Raw genomic sequence first — 12,621 nt, 5'->3', positions numbered from 1 at the left:
TCTCTTGGTGACTCCCCAGACACATGCAATTCTCAGCAGCTCTCCCTAGAAGTCTCTCTCCTTCAGACTGATACCTACAGGGTTCAGGGAAGTCCAAACATCATATTCTCGAATGCTACAACCAAGACGGAACTAGAAAACACTACAGCTGGGCTCTACTGCCTTAGACAGTGGAGACCACAGAGGGCAGACGCAGTTCAGAGTTAGGTTAAGGGCAGTCAGAAAAAGCACTGACTTACACTTACCCGACTCAAGAAACCGGGACCATAACCTGCAGTATTTTGGATAGTTCCACCAGCACCACATCACCCTTCCCCTTCATGCAGGTTCTGGCCCACCTGGCCCATAAATATTCTACTTTGTAGAAACACCACACAGCAGGATGAATACAGAGAAAGAACAACACTTTTGGGTGGAATCATCACAACCTCAAGACGCAAATCTACACTGGGAAGCATGCAAACTTAAGGAAAAGCCATACACACAACGTGCAGGAGGACCTGCAGAGACTTTTGAAAATGTGAATCACCTACCTTTATTGAAGAACATGGAAGCCATCTGGCCCATTTCCACTCTCTCAGTGATTTCAAAAATATTGGGTGAGCCACGTCTCTCTGAAAGTTTAAAACAAGAAATGCTTCAACTAGTTCCTCTCAGAGGCCAGACTATCTGAAGACATTCAGGAAGCTCTAGCAACACTTTGAAGGACAATATGTACGACTCCACAGCTGCAGAGTCACTGGTCCAATTTCTCTGAAGTTAGTTTAAAAGTGTTTGCAAAGTAAGATGTTCTCATCTTAGTGACCTAGAAGGAAAAGATCTTTATCAGACTGCAGAAGGTAAACTGAATTCTCAATGAGTCTTATCTTGCAAGTGCTAAGGACTTTGGGATGTGAGCACACAGAATTAAGGGTGAAACGGACAGAAGAGTCCTGCTGCACTTGCTGGAGCCCACTGGAACACTGTCAGCAGAGAAGAGGTCTTGGATCCAGTAAAAGTATGAACTGGGTACTTACGAACTGACAGGATAGGTCGTGTCTCTGCTCGGTCATAGCCATCTTGGAGGAGAACATCACTGTCAGATACTCCAGAGGAAGAATCTTCATCCTCATCATCCTCCTGGAAGAAAAGACCAGATCACTGCTGAGGTGTCTGCTACCCACAGTACAGGCTGTGGCACCACCAGTGTCGTGGTCTCACTTCCAGAAATTCAAAGGAAGGTCCTAAACAGGGATGGGCAGGACATGCAAGCAAAGGCAATACCAGGAAGCCCTTGGCCCAGGCTTGGGATGCTGTGGAGGTACCTGAAGAGGGCACTGGCAGATCAGGCTGAAGTGAGTGACAGGCTCTGCTGTCCTAGCCTAGGTCACGCACACAGCAACAGCGTCTAATTCATGTAATGATATGTGGCACAAGGAAGTTAGAAACTTCCAGCAGATCTGCAGGGTTGCAGAACTGGCAGAAAAAAAATCCAAACATATATAGTCTTAGCTAGTCAGAGCAAACAGGTCTAGCTCCTAACTCTAACCCACTAACATACACACAGGGATCTAAATCAGTGCAAACAATTAGGCCTCGCAGTGATCCAGAAAAGCCACTAACGCCAGGATTTAAAAAGCCACGAGTAAGTTTTACAGTAAAGACATATTTCGGGGCTGTCCACTCCCTGGGATACAGCCCAAGTGACAGCAAGGACATTCCAGTCTGTCCCAGTTGAATGACCTGATATCAGCAAGGATTTACAGATCTCTGCACACTCCAAATGGCACCAATATATTGGCTGCCACCTCTCCATTCACTGAGCAGCGCTTCTGGGCAAGGAGAGCACAACCAGTAAGAAATGTGAACAGCACAAGAGATTTTTCAAAGCAGGAGCAGAAAATCCTGTCTTTAATGAGCAACCCCACAGGGAACTAACAGGCATATTTTATATGGCAAAGTTAAGCACAGTAGAAATTCATTCCTTTAGAGTTACTAATGAGGCACGGCAAAGATACAGAGGAATTTCGGGCAAGTCTTACAGGATAAAAGAACACAAGAAAATGGAAAATTAAACCCCACACAAACCTTGCGTTTTTCCATTCTCTTCCATCGCAGCTGGGCATTTGCAGCAGCCATGGCTTCCACCACAAAGGTCGTAGTCATATAGCTAGAGAAATTCAATCAATATCAGTAATAGTCAAGAACTGCCACTGAAGGAAGATGGAGAACTATTCCTATCTGTTTGTAGAAGCAAACAACCAACCTAAACCAGCTCCCCACACACACACTGCCTTTTCAGTAGTGTTTCATTTCAGTTTGCAGCTCACTCCTGTCCTTCAGATTGAGGTGTTCGAGCAGACCTCAAAAAGGCAGTAAAACATAACGTGCTTTCAGATACAAGATGACACTTTAGATATCTGGAAAGCACCTTCCTAGTGTTTCTGTGGGCTGAAGAAGGCAAGAGGACTTCCACCTTTGTTAGAAAGCCAGCTTCCTTCCTTTTTAGGGCCTAGGATGAACACAGTACTATTCTGAAGCCTATCTGTTAGGGTCTGTGACAAAGGTACTATGGTCCCTTAAAGGATCTTACAAATGGCATCAGAAGCAAAGCAGTAATACAAGAGCAACAAGCAGACCACATGTGCATGCAAATACACGTTGCTGGAAGCCAAGGGAAATGCTGTCCAGAGAGACAGTTAGAGCCACTGATGGAAGGAATATCATTATCTCAGCTAAAACTGGTCCTATAGTAAAAAAAAAAAAAAAAAAAAAAACAAAACACCTCCTCAAATCAATCTTATTTAAGGCTTTAAAGTGGTTTCTCACTGCTTCAGGAACTGGACTCACTTATCAAGCTCAAATGAGAGAATAGTTTTGCAAGAACGATAGCAAGCAGCCCCGACCTGAGGAGCATGCAGCAATTTCTGCCTAGACTCTTCTTGCACTGAAGGGTCCCCAGTGAGCATGAGGAAGTCACAAGCACCAGCACAAAAGCAGCAGGGCAACGCAGCTCTCCAGGAACACAGCACTTTGAGCTGCATCAGCTTCTCAGTTTAATCCAGTGCGGTTTTGGAGGTTTGTGCTCTTCTGCTGACCTTGAAGAGCTGGCTCTTGGTGCTGACTTTCATACACTTTATTCATGGTTTTAAACTAACACATCTAAAAAGAATTGCTTCCAAAGCTCCCAGTCACCAGTACTCCCGGAGTTTATATTTTATCAAGCCTTTGCAGTACACAGCTTTGAGGTGGGGAACTTAGAAGCATTACTACAGTCAGTACGGACCATATAGTACCTCTATACAGCAGCATCTAACAGACCCTAAAAGCACTGCCTCCAAACCAAAGGCACATTCGGGCTGACAGAGCTGCTTACTGACAACAAAGGAACTTCTAAACTCCATTCTTACAAATGGCAGGAGGGATTTTGTTTCATTTTATTTTAAAGCCAAGCAAGAAGCAAGCAGAGACTCAAAGCCCGTCAGAAGACGGCAGTTCTATTAATAACTACTTAGACATCAGTGCTGTATCAACAGCCTTCAGCTCCACCTGCTGCTCCAGCAGGGAGGCTTCTGGGCAGCAGCTCATGGTGAGCCAGCATGAAAATCCTGAGGCCAACTCCAAGGTCTTGAGCAGCAAAGGTGGCAGAGGCGAATAAGACAAGCCCGGCTATACCATAATTTGTTCTCCCGACACTCTTGCAGCTGCCCAGAGCACTGCCAGAAGCCAAGAGAAAGGTAACACAACAGGTGTGCATCACAGCTGCAAGTCACAATGCAGAGAAATAACCCCGTGTCACCTGTGACCTGGTTAGTGTTTGGGAAACTGATCCATTACAGAGGCAAGGGCAGGATGTATCCACAGTGAGGACAGTGTCAAAAAAGGAAGCTAGGAGAAAGGTCTCAGAAGGCTCTGGACTGGAAAAAAAGTCTTTTCCACCAGCCAGGAAAAGGGATAGAGCACCATATTGCAGGCAGGCAGAAAACGCATCCCTCCAAATAAGGTCCACAGGCAACACAACTGCAGAGACCAACGATCAAGCAACAGAGGGACAGGATCACTCAAAAAGCAGCAAAAGTCTTAGCGCTGTCCTTAGAGCTCCAGCCAGCTGAACCCCCCAGTCTCCTAAGACACATACTCACATCCTACCTCATAAATCCCAGGAACATTAGGAGAACAAGGCTGACGAGCCACCCCGCTGTCGCAAAGGCCTTCGGCATGGTCAGGGCTCCTGTTCCAACGATGAGATTGAACATGTAAACCAGACCAACCTGCAACCAACCACACGATCCAACATGAGAGTCTGCAGCTGTGCCAGAGATCATCCAAGACACCTCACAGATTCCCTGATTTCAATGGAGGACTAATCTTTGAGTAAGCAGGGTGGGAGCAGGCCCACGCTCGAAATAAATGTAGGAGGGGACTGATAACCAAGGAGAACAAAGTGAGTGTCAGCACATTTCTGGAGAAATGGATATTCTCCATTTTTCTAGTTATTTTAATATTTTTTTTTTATTTCTAACTTTTAAAGTCAGAAAGCACATGAGCTTTTCGTTTGTTTTCAAATTCACTGCCTTCTACCAGAAGGGTCTACACTGTGGGCTGGAGTCTCTCCTTGTTTTCTGACATGAACGTAAGTAGCTACCACTACGTACCTAAGTTACCTTTCAGAATCTCTTCTTTATTCTTGGTCATGCAGGAAACATCCAAACAGAATTCTAATTCAAAGCCTGCTTGCCATTTTACCAGTAAGTAGCTGAGCACATTCTGAAGAAGGGATTTTTACTTCTGCAAGGGAAAGAATTTTATCCTCTCCAACAATGAGCTTTTTTCTGCCCCAGGGCAAAAAGTAACCGTATACCTAGACAGAACCCCCTGAAGGCTTTAAATTTAGCTGAACTCAAGATCAAAAGTTGCCCCAAAGTTTTGTGGTTTTTTATATATAAGTCAGAGTCTCTCCAGAAGAGAGCCAGTGAAGAACTGCATCTGGGAACACTTCTCTGGGTGTGGGGCAATTAATACCAGAAGAACTACCCCCCAGAGACCCTGCAAGCACTCCTGTCCTTTGTTCACTGACATAAGCACAGCCAGTTCATCTTTCCATGACTCTCCCAGAATGACAAAAAAAAAAAATATCTGCCATTGCAGCTTGCAGGAAAGTTCGTTTCATTCAGTTGGCAGAGCTGTCATGCCCCAAGCACAACTCAAGTGCCTGGGGCCATGACTTACTCTTCAGTGAAGGACTCTTAAAAATGACACCTCAGGTGATTTTCCTTGACTCTGGTCAAGTAGACAGAGATGAGAATGGTGCCTGTGTGTTCAGTTTAGCTAGATATCTTCAGGGAAAGATGAGAGAGTCATAGCCTTTGGGATTAGACTTTAGGAAATTCACACAATGCTAACTTAACAACTTAAAAGCAGGTGACAATAATCCTTTAGGGTCCAGACGTCCCAGTTACCGTCTTGTTCTCCATCTTCTCAGTTGTGACCTATTTCTGCAGCCTAATATCCAGTTCTTCTAATCTCAATAGTTAACACGGGGATGAAAGTTTTAAAGCATTCGAAAGTCAACACATGGATTTCAGGACTGGTTCTATATTTAGTGAGTTCGCTTTAGGAAAAAAAAAAAAGCGTTTGCAAAGCACTGTTTTTAAAAGCTAGCACTACGTAAACACTCATGGCTATGAAAACCAGTATTTCCAGTAACATAGGAAAGCAGTAATTGGCTCTGCAGTTTCACAGGATACCAAATTACAAGGAAGAAACATCTTAATTACCAATTTTAAGGGAAGTGGTTTAGAACAAATTACTACAACAGCCACAAATTAGTAAACTTTAAGAAACTCAGGGGAAAGTGTTATAGAAAGTAAAAAAGAGAAGCAAAGTGGGACAGTTTCCATGTCACAATCCCCTCTGTTTATGCTAGTTTCACATGACAATGTGGGTTAATGAAAACCTTAACAAAATATAAGGAAAGCGGGTAGAAGGATTCAAGAGCTGGTATGGGACATAAAGCTCTTTTTAACAGTTTTAGAACTATGCCTTAAGCAGACATTGTCCCTTTACATTATATAAAGTGATCTGTGATGTAAAAAAAAAAAACCAACGACTACAAGTACCAAGCATTTTGAAGTACCCTTTGACCTCCATCATCACTTGAGACACTGAGGTTATCTCCATGGAGAAGCAGGAAATGAAAACACAACGTTGAAAGAAGAGGATTTTGAAGAGACTCGTGAGCAAAACCACAACCAGCCAAACTTACATAGGGAGAGTAAAGCTCTCCTGTATCAGTAATGCCACCAGCCATGTTGGAGACGGTGAGGAGGCTCAAAGCAAAGCGAGGAGAGTGTTTTCAGAAGGGTGTTTTCAACTTCTTTTGCCTTTAACCTAGGGAAACACCATAAAGTTGTGTTAGCTTTCGGAACTCACGAGTCAGCTTTCGCACATCAGGCTTCTGATATTTGAACAAAACAAGTTTTCAGTAGGACCTTGCACTTCGGACAGACAGACTCCACTCACCAGCACCACTTGGATCAATACTCTACGAAAAGTTCTCCTACCTGTTAAACTAGTTTACGAGTAACCAAAAGGCCCCTGCGCTGTCACAGCACGGGAAGGCCAAACTTCACATTCCCCAAACAGCCAGAGGGGCCATTTCAGACACTAACACCTCAAGAGGAAGAATGCCTGCCTTGAGGATGACCTCATACTGTTCCTTCTCACGCAGCTACTACTCTTAGAGAACACGTGCCTCCTGCAAATCAAAGTAGTAAAAAAGATCCAAAACAACACAGCCTACAGTCTTTCCTCATAATCTCAAGTAAAGAAATAAGCAGACAAATGAAAATACTGGACCTATGGGAAAAAAAACCCACGCAAACAACAACAAGTTTTGTTACATGTACCAAGGTTTCCAAAGCAGAAGTATTTGGGGAACTTCACACTGTCTTAGAAAAACCACAAGGCAGAGGGAGAACCTGAGCCTTCTGAAAGGTTTCAGGCAATAGTTAGCCATAGTTGAATTGTTTAAGAGTTTTATCAAATTGCTCATACTTCTACCTGTGCTCCAACTTAGCCATACCAACTGGGCCAAATCGTTGCCACAAACTTCACAAGCGAAGAGCACTGCCAAAAACCCCCAAACAGCTCACAAGCTCACACACACGCACCAGGTGACAGAAATCCACCAGGCAGCACAGCTCGCTGAGGTCACAACTAAAGCAGCCCTCGGGAGAAGAGGCCAAACATCACCTTTTGTGACAGCCCCCAACCCGAGCCACTGAAGCCGAGCTGAACGAACCCAGGGAAAGCAGCAAGACCACGGGCACGCTCACAGACACCCGCGGGACAGGGCCGGGGCAAGCGTGCTCGCACAGGGCGCCCACCCCGACCCCGACGGGCCCCACCCCGGGGCCTGGAGCCCACCGAGGCCTCCGGAGCTCCCCGGCTCTGTCACCTCCCGGCTCCCGCCGGGTCTGCCCCCCAGCTGGCAACGCAGCTCGCCCAACCCGCCCTCCCCGGGGAAGCTCACAGAAGCCCCCTACAACCCCGGGAGCCCCCTTCTCCGCGGCCCAGCGGCCCCCTACCCGCGCCAGGGCCTTACGGCTCCGGCTCAGCGCTGCCCCGCACCGGGACCCCCAGGCCTCGCCCCGCGCTCCCGCCTACGCGACCCCTCCTCAGGCCTCGCCTCGCTCTCTTCCTCACGGAGACCCCCCCCAGGGCCCTCCCCAGACCCCACCTACTGCCGCCCCGCCTCACCTCGCACCGCCCCGCGGGAGCCCCGGTGCCACACCGGGACCCCGGCGCCTCACCGGCGGCGGCAGGTGCCGGCAGCCCCGCCCCCCTCACCTCGGGGCATCTTCCGCGCACGTGACCGAGCGCCGGGGCGGGGCGAATGTGGAGCTCGCCATTGGACTCCGGGGTCACGTGTGCGCCGGCGGGGCGGGGCAGGGGTAGGGGCGGGGCGCTGACACGCGCCCCGTTCGGGTGGCGGAGGTGGCGGCTGTGCGCATGCGCGGAAGGGCAGCGCGGCAGGTAGGCGTTTCCTCCCGGTCCCGGGGCGCCCATCAGCCGCGGGATCCCGTCGGGCCCCAATTCCCTCTCAAGCCCTCTCCACCACCGCTCGGGCCGTGAAGCGTTAAATGGCCCCTGTCAGGGCAGACCCCCGGCCGCGGTGGGGCCGACACAGCCCTGCCCTGGGTGGGGGGAGCCGGGGGGACGCGGGAGGGTCGCCGTGTGGGGATCGGTGTGAGCTGGGGCCTGTCGGCGCGGTGAGAGCGGCCGCCGCCGGCTCCCGAGGGGCTCCGGGGGTGCCGTCCCACCTCTTGGCCTCGCTGGAGACACGGAGCGGTGTGTTGGGCTCCCCCAGCCATGAAGATTAACCAGAACACTGTGCTTCGAGGGACGAAGGCGACCCTGGTGCCGTACACTTCTGCACACGTGCCCCGGTACGTGGCTGTGTCCCCCGATACGCTTGCACGGTCTGATTTCGCTTCTCTTCATGAAGGCAGGGTGGTGTTCGGAAAGGGTGCTGGAGGGCCTCTTCCCCTTGGGAACGGCACAGCGGAAAGAGCACTGGTAGAAAGGCGATCAGCGCTGTCCGCTGTGCCCAGCAGCAGACATCCCTGGCAGGTCCGTGCTCTTTGGCAGGTCTGCTGGCAAGAGATCTTCATCTGTGCCGCTGTGTACTCACGGAAAGGGCAGTACCTGCCTGCGTGAACCGCCAGCAGTTCTCTTGTTCATTGGTGCCTTTCCCTAATGAGGGAAGAGCAAAACTTCAATGTGTAAAGCCAGATGGATGTTTGATAAATTAGAAGGTGGCGTGCAGGCCGTTCGTAAAGTGCTGGCCTGGGCAGCTGCGGCCTCAGCACAAAGATAGCCAATTTGTCAGTGTCCAGGAGATGCTGTATCAATCTCAGGATGAAATGCGCCAGAACTCAATGCTTCTGGGTCAGTATTTTTAAAAACACCAAGTTTGCATTGAGCACTCTTCAGACAAAGCTACAGGACGGACAAACCTTGCTAAATTTCCACAGATAGCACCGATTCCTGTGTTACCTAAGGAAGGGAGGCTTGTGGGTACTTTTAAGTTGCCATGAATGCCAGAATAGTGTTTCCAGAACCAGTTTGCGACAGCCTGATCCTCAGAGTGCCTGTGGAAATCAGACTGCGATGCTGTAGTCCAGGCAGTGATCTGGTTCTGGGTCCCGTTGTCAGGTACCATGAGTGGATGCAGTCAGAGGAGCTGCAGCGCCTGACCGCCTCCGAACCGCTCAGCCTGGAGCAGGAGTATGAGATGCAGCGCAGCTGGCGGGACGACGCAGACAGTGAGGATCTTAAATGCTTTCTAAGAGTGGGTGGGAGTGGTGAGCAGGTCCCCGCTGCCCTGTAAAGGGCACCCAGAGAGTGGGCTCTACTTGCTGAAGCAGAGGGAATGTGAGACCTTCTACAACAGTAGCTTTGAACTGGCTTTTGGTTTATAGCTGGTATATGCTCAGGGAAGTAGAGAATGTCTGGGGCTGCTGGTGTCCTTTTTATGCAGTTTTTCAAATATTACAGTGATTTACTTCCCACAGCATTATCTGCTGAGCTGCTGCACAGTCAACACTGCTCTGGTCTGATCGTCGTAAAAAGGTGGATGGGGGTTGTATTTTTCCTTGAGAAATGGAATGACTTTATAATTACCTAGTTGAGGTATGTTGACTGAATTCGTTCCCTGGCTCTCCTACAGGTAATGAATCACTGCCCATAAAAGCTTGGTAGAAATATAGTGAGCTAGAAAGTACTAAGGCTGGCAGAGACCTCAGTCTGGAGCATTTGTCTTAGCTGGCATTAAAAGCCTTACTCAAAGCAACAATAATGTGGACTAGGTGAATCACTAGGTCTCAGTCTCTTGTACGCCAAAAAATTCTTTGCCCAAACTTGCTGCTGAGTGAGAGGTCAGTCAAGAGATGGAAGTTTTCGTGCTCCTTAAACAGGCTGTGTCTAGTCTTAGTGTCTGCATCACCCTCACAATGCCTTTTTTTAAATATTTCTTACATTCCTAGGAATGGGAGCAGGCACACTTGGCATGGGAAGCCAAATTATTAGCTCTTCCTCTCTGCTAACATGTGGAAACTGTTGTTCCTCTGTCCATCGCATGCCTTTAATTTTATTCTTCAGTAATTTGTGAATAATTCTCAGCATGCCCTGAAAATTCTGCTACGTTTTTGTTTTCCCCAGAGTGCACCTTCATTGTGCTGGACACGGAGCGGTGGTCCGGGCAGGCGTGTGCGGACGAGGACTGCATGGTGGGGGACGTGAATCTTTTCCTCACCGATGCTGAGGATCCAACTTTGGGCGAGATCGAAATCATGATTGCAGGTCAAGTTCTCCTTCATAGCTTGGACCTTTGTCACCATGTCTAAAGCCAGCTGCAGACAGATGTACGGCAGCTTTTTATTCCCATTGGTTTACCGTGGCTGTTCAGTCCTGATCAGCATCCTTTGCTGGTCTGGGTCACAGTCTCTTCTGAAAAGTGTCTGGCATGGCTGATTTGTCTCATGTAACTGAATGCTCTCTTCTGTGGCTGTCTTTTTCAGAACCCAACTACCGAGGCAGAGGGTTTGGCAAGGAGGCAACTCTGATGATGATGTCCTATGGTAAGGGTGGCTCAATGCACGGGAATGGGAGTACAGTTGGGATGTGATCTAGAAGCACATATTCTCAGTGATACAGACAGGGTAGTAAGAGATGCATCTGCCCCAGAAATTGGAGTCCTGTGCTTTCACGGATGTAGCAGTCGAGCAGATAATAGAAACGCTTCTCTTTCTGATTTCTTTTGCAGGAGTGACAAAGCTGGGGATCACCAAATTTGAGGCAAAGATTGGTCAGGAAAATGAAGCCAGTATCTGCATGTTCAAAAAGCTTCATTTTAAGGAGGTGTGGTAACAGTCCGTCTTCTACTCAGGGAACGTGAGCAGCGTTTGCCCTGTGACTGAGATTGACCTGCTTTTCCTCTGTATGACACAGGTTGCTGTGAACAGCGTTTTCCAAGAGGTGACGCTGAGGCTGGATGTCAGCGACCAGGAGAGACGATGGCTCCTAGAACAGACAAACCATGTGGAGGAGAAGAGCTATGTGGAACTGAAGCTGCCAGCTGGGGTGCTGGAGACCTGACAGACACCTCCAGACACAGGCCTGGTTTCCAGGGAGGAGTTGGACGCTGTTGTGAGGTCTGGGTGTGGAAGACACCAGTGAGCCAACGCTGCACTTGACTGTTTCGATGTCTCCTTCAGTTACTTTGACATCTTGTCAACTTTGCACCTTGTTGCACCAGCCAGGATCACTGCCTGAAATTTGGACCTGGAGAGCAGCCACTAATTCACAGGCTTGATGAGGAATGACTGTAACCTTAACACGCTGTTCCAGCAGAGCCCAAAATGACCAGTAGTTAATTGGTTGCTGGTGTGACCAGTTTCTGGACAAGCAGCACCTACTGTTCCTTCTTCCACTGCCTTTAGAGCAGGATTCATCAGTTCGACAGAGACAGTCTCGGTGCACTTGTAGCTCAGTCTCTTTTGAATAAAAAACCTGACAAAAACCTGAGGTTTCTCCAGAGCTATCTGGGAGCGGTGGGGCTTGGCTGCCCACTGTGGCTGGTGAGAGGGTGGTTAGAACTTGTGAAGGACAGCAGAGACTCTTGTTTCTGGAGTGTGGTGGGTTGCAGGGGGGCACTGCTGGATCCTGGATGTGAGAGGCTCAGATATGGGTGAGCACAACCAAAGGAGAAGTTAAGATGATGAAAATGAATTTATATCAGCCAACTGAGACGAGAGCAGAGCTTTGCCACGATGGCTGCGGAGCAGGGGGACTGGGAGCTGCAGGAAGCTGCACTTCTTTTTGCCAGGCTGCTTTTATGGAAGCGAGGAGGAGGAGGAGAGCACAACTGAAAGGTGACAGAATAGCAATTCCCTGCTTCAGGGAGCTCAGGACTTGCCCTGCTGAGCGTGGAGGCTCCGTTCCCTGCTCTCCAGTAAGATAAATGGGAGGAAAAAAAATAACCCTTACTGGGGGCAGATGTGTTTGGGGCAGGAGATCCATTGCTGAAGGAGAGGAACTTGCCTGACTCCCACTGGACAGATTTTTTAGTGCAGTTATTTAGCCTGACCTTTCCGTCCCCACGCAGCACCTTCTCCACAGCAGGGAAGCTTGCTAAGAGGAGAGGACAGAAGGTAAGGAGGATAACTGATGCTCCTGCCTGTTTTCCCACTGTAATAGCAGCTAATTCTGAACGAGAAATTATCTCTTCCAGTCACACAGCATCAGGTAATAGCTTTCAGATTTGCCCAGGGATGTCTTTGTCAGAGATTGGTAGACGGTGGAATTTTTAGTGTTGCTGTGCCTGTATTTTTAGGGCCTGGGGGTTTTAGTTTTCCAATTCTAGTTCACCATCATTCCTGTGACTGATACTAAAACGAAGCGTGGGAACAGTGTATCATGGTATTTTAAAAAACAAGTATTTAGCGTGGATTTAGTTGTAGTGAAAGCTTTGTGCGGTAATAAAGTGAGGAGCGGCTCTACTTCCAGCTGGGATTACCATGACGAGGGCTGCTAATCCTCGTGCTCGTCGTCACCTGCCGCAGGCAGGAACGGATTCTG

General features: G+C 48.7%; 2 protein-coding genes across 3 annotated transcripts in view; one reads left to right on the top strand and one right to left on the bottom strand.

Moving 5' to 3' along the window:
• The window catches only part of SLC38A12 (solute carrier family 38 member 12), a 44,252-nt gene extending 37,895 nt beyond the window's left edge, over positions 1–6,357 (bottom strand). Inside the window, exons 1-5 of one of the 2 annotated variants that reach the window (XM_086623969.1) lie at positions 6,245–6,357; positions 4,129–4,250; positions 2,068–2,149; positions 1,017–1,119; positions 534–614 (exon numbers count right to left, since the gene is read on the bottom strand). In XM_086623969.1, coding sequence (XP_086480095.1) covers positions 534–614; positions 1,017–1,119; positions 2,068–2,149; positions 4,129–4,250; positions 6,245–6,289 — 433 coding nt within the window. In that variant the 5' untranslated portion in view covers positions 6,290–6,357. The remainder of the gene's footprint in view (positions 1–533; positions 615–1,016; positions 1,120–2,067; positions 2,150–4,128; positions 4,251–6,244) is intronic. The other variant, XM_009978524.2, reaches the window with a different exon arrangement.
• Positions 6,358–8,352: 1,995 nt separating this feature from the next.
• On the top strand, positions 8,353–11,547 carry NAT9 (N-acetyltransferase 9). The gene is made up of 6 exons (XM_009981314.2): positions 8,353–8,429; positions 9,199–9,308; positions 10,204–10,344; positions 10,563–10,622; positions 10,808–10,902; positions 10,993–11,547. The coding sequence occupies exons 1-6, from the start codon at positions 8,353–8,355 to the stop codon at positions 11,137–11,139; spliced, it is 630 nt and encodes a 209-aa protein (XP_009979616.1). The 3' UTR covers positions 11,140–11,547.
• Positions 11,548–12,621: the final 1,074 nt, after the last annotated feature.

Source organism: Tauraco erythrolophus, chromosome 20 (assembly GCF_009769465.1).
Source record: "Tauraco erythrolophus isolate bTauEry1 chromosome 20, bTauEry1.pri, whole genome shotgun sequence".
Lineage (NCBI taxonomy): Eukaryota > Metazoa > Chordata > Aves > Musophagiformes > Musophagidae > Tauraco > Tauraco erythrolophus.
The sequence above is the reverse complement of the archived record's forward strand: the minus strand, read 5'-3'. Positions and strand labels throughout refer to the sequence as shown.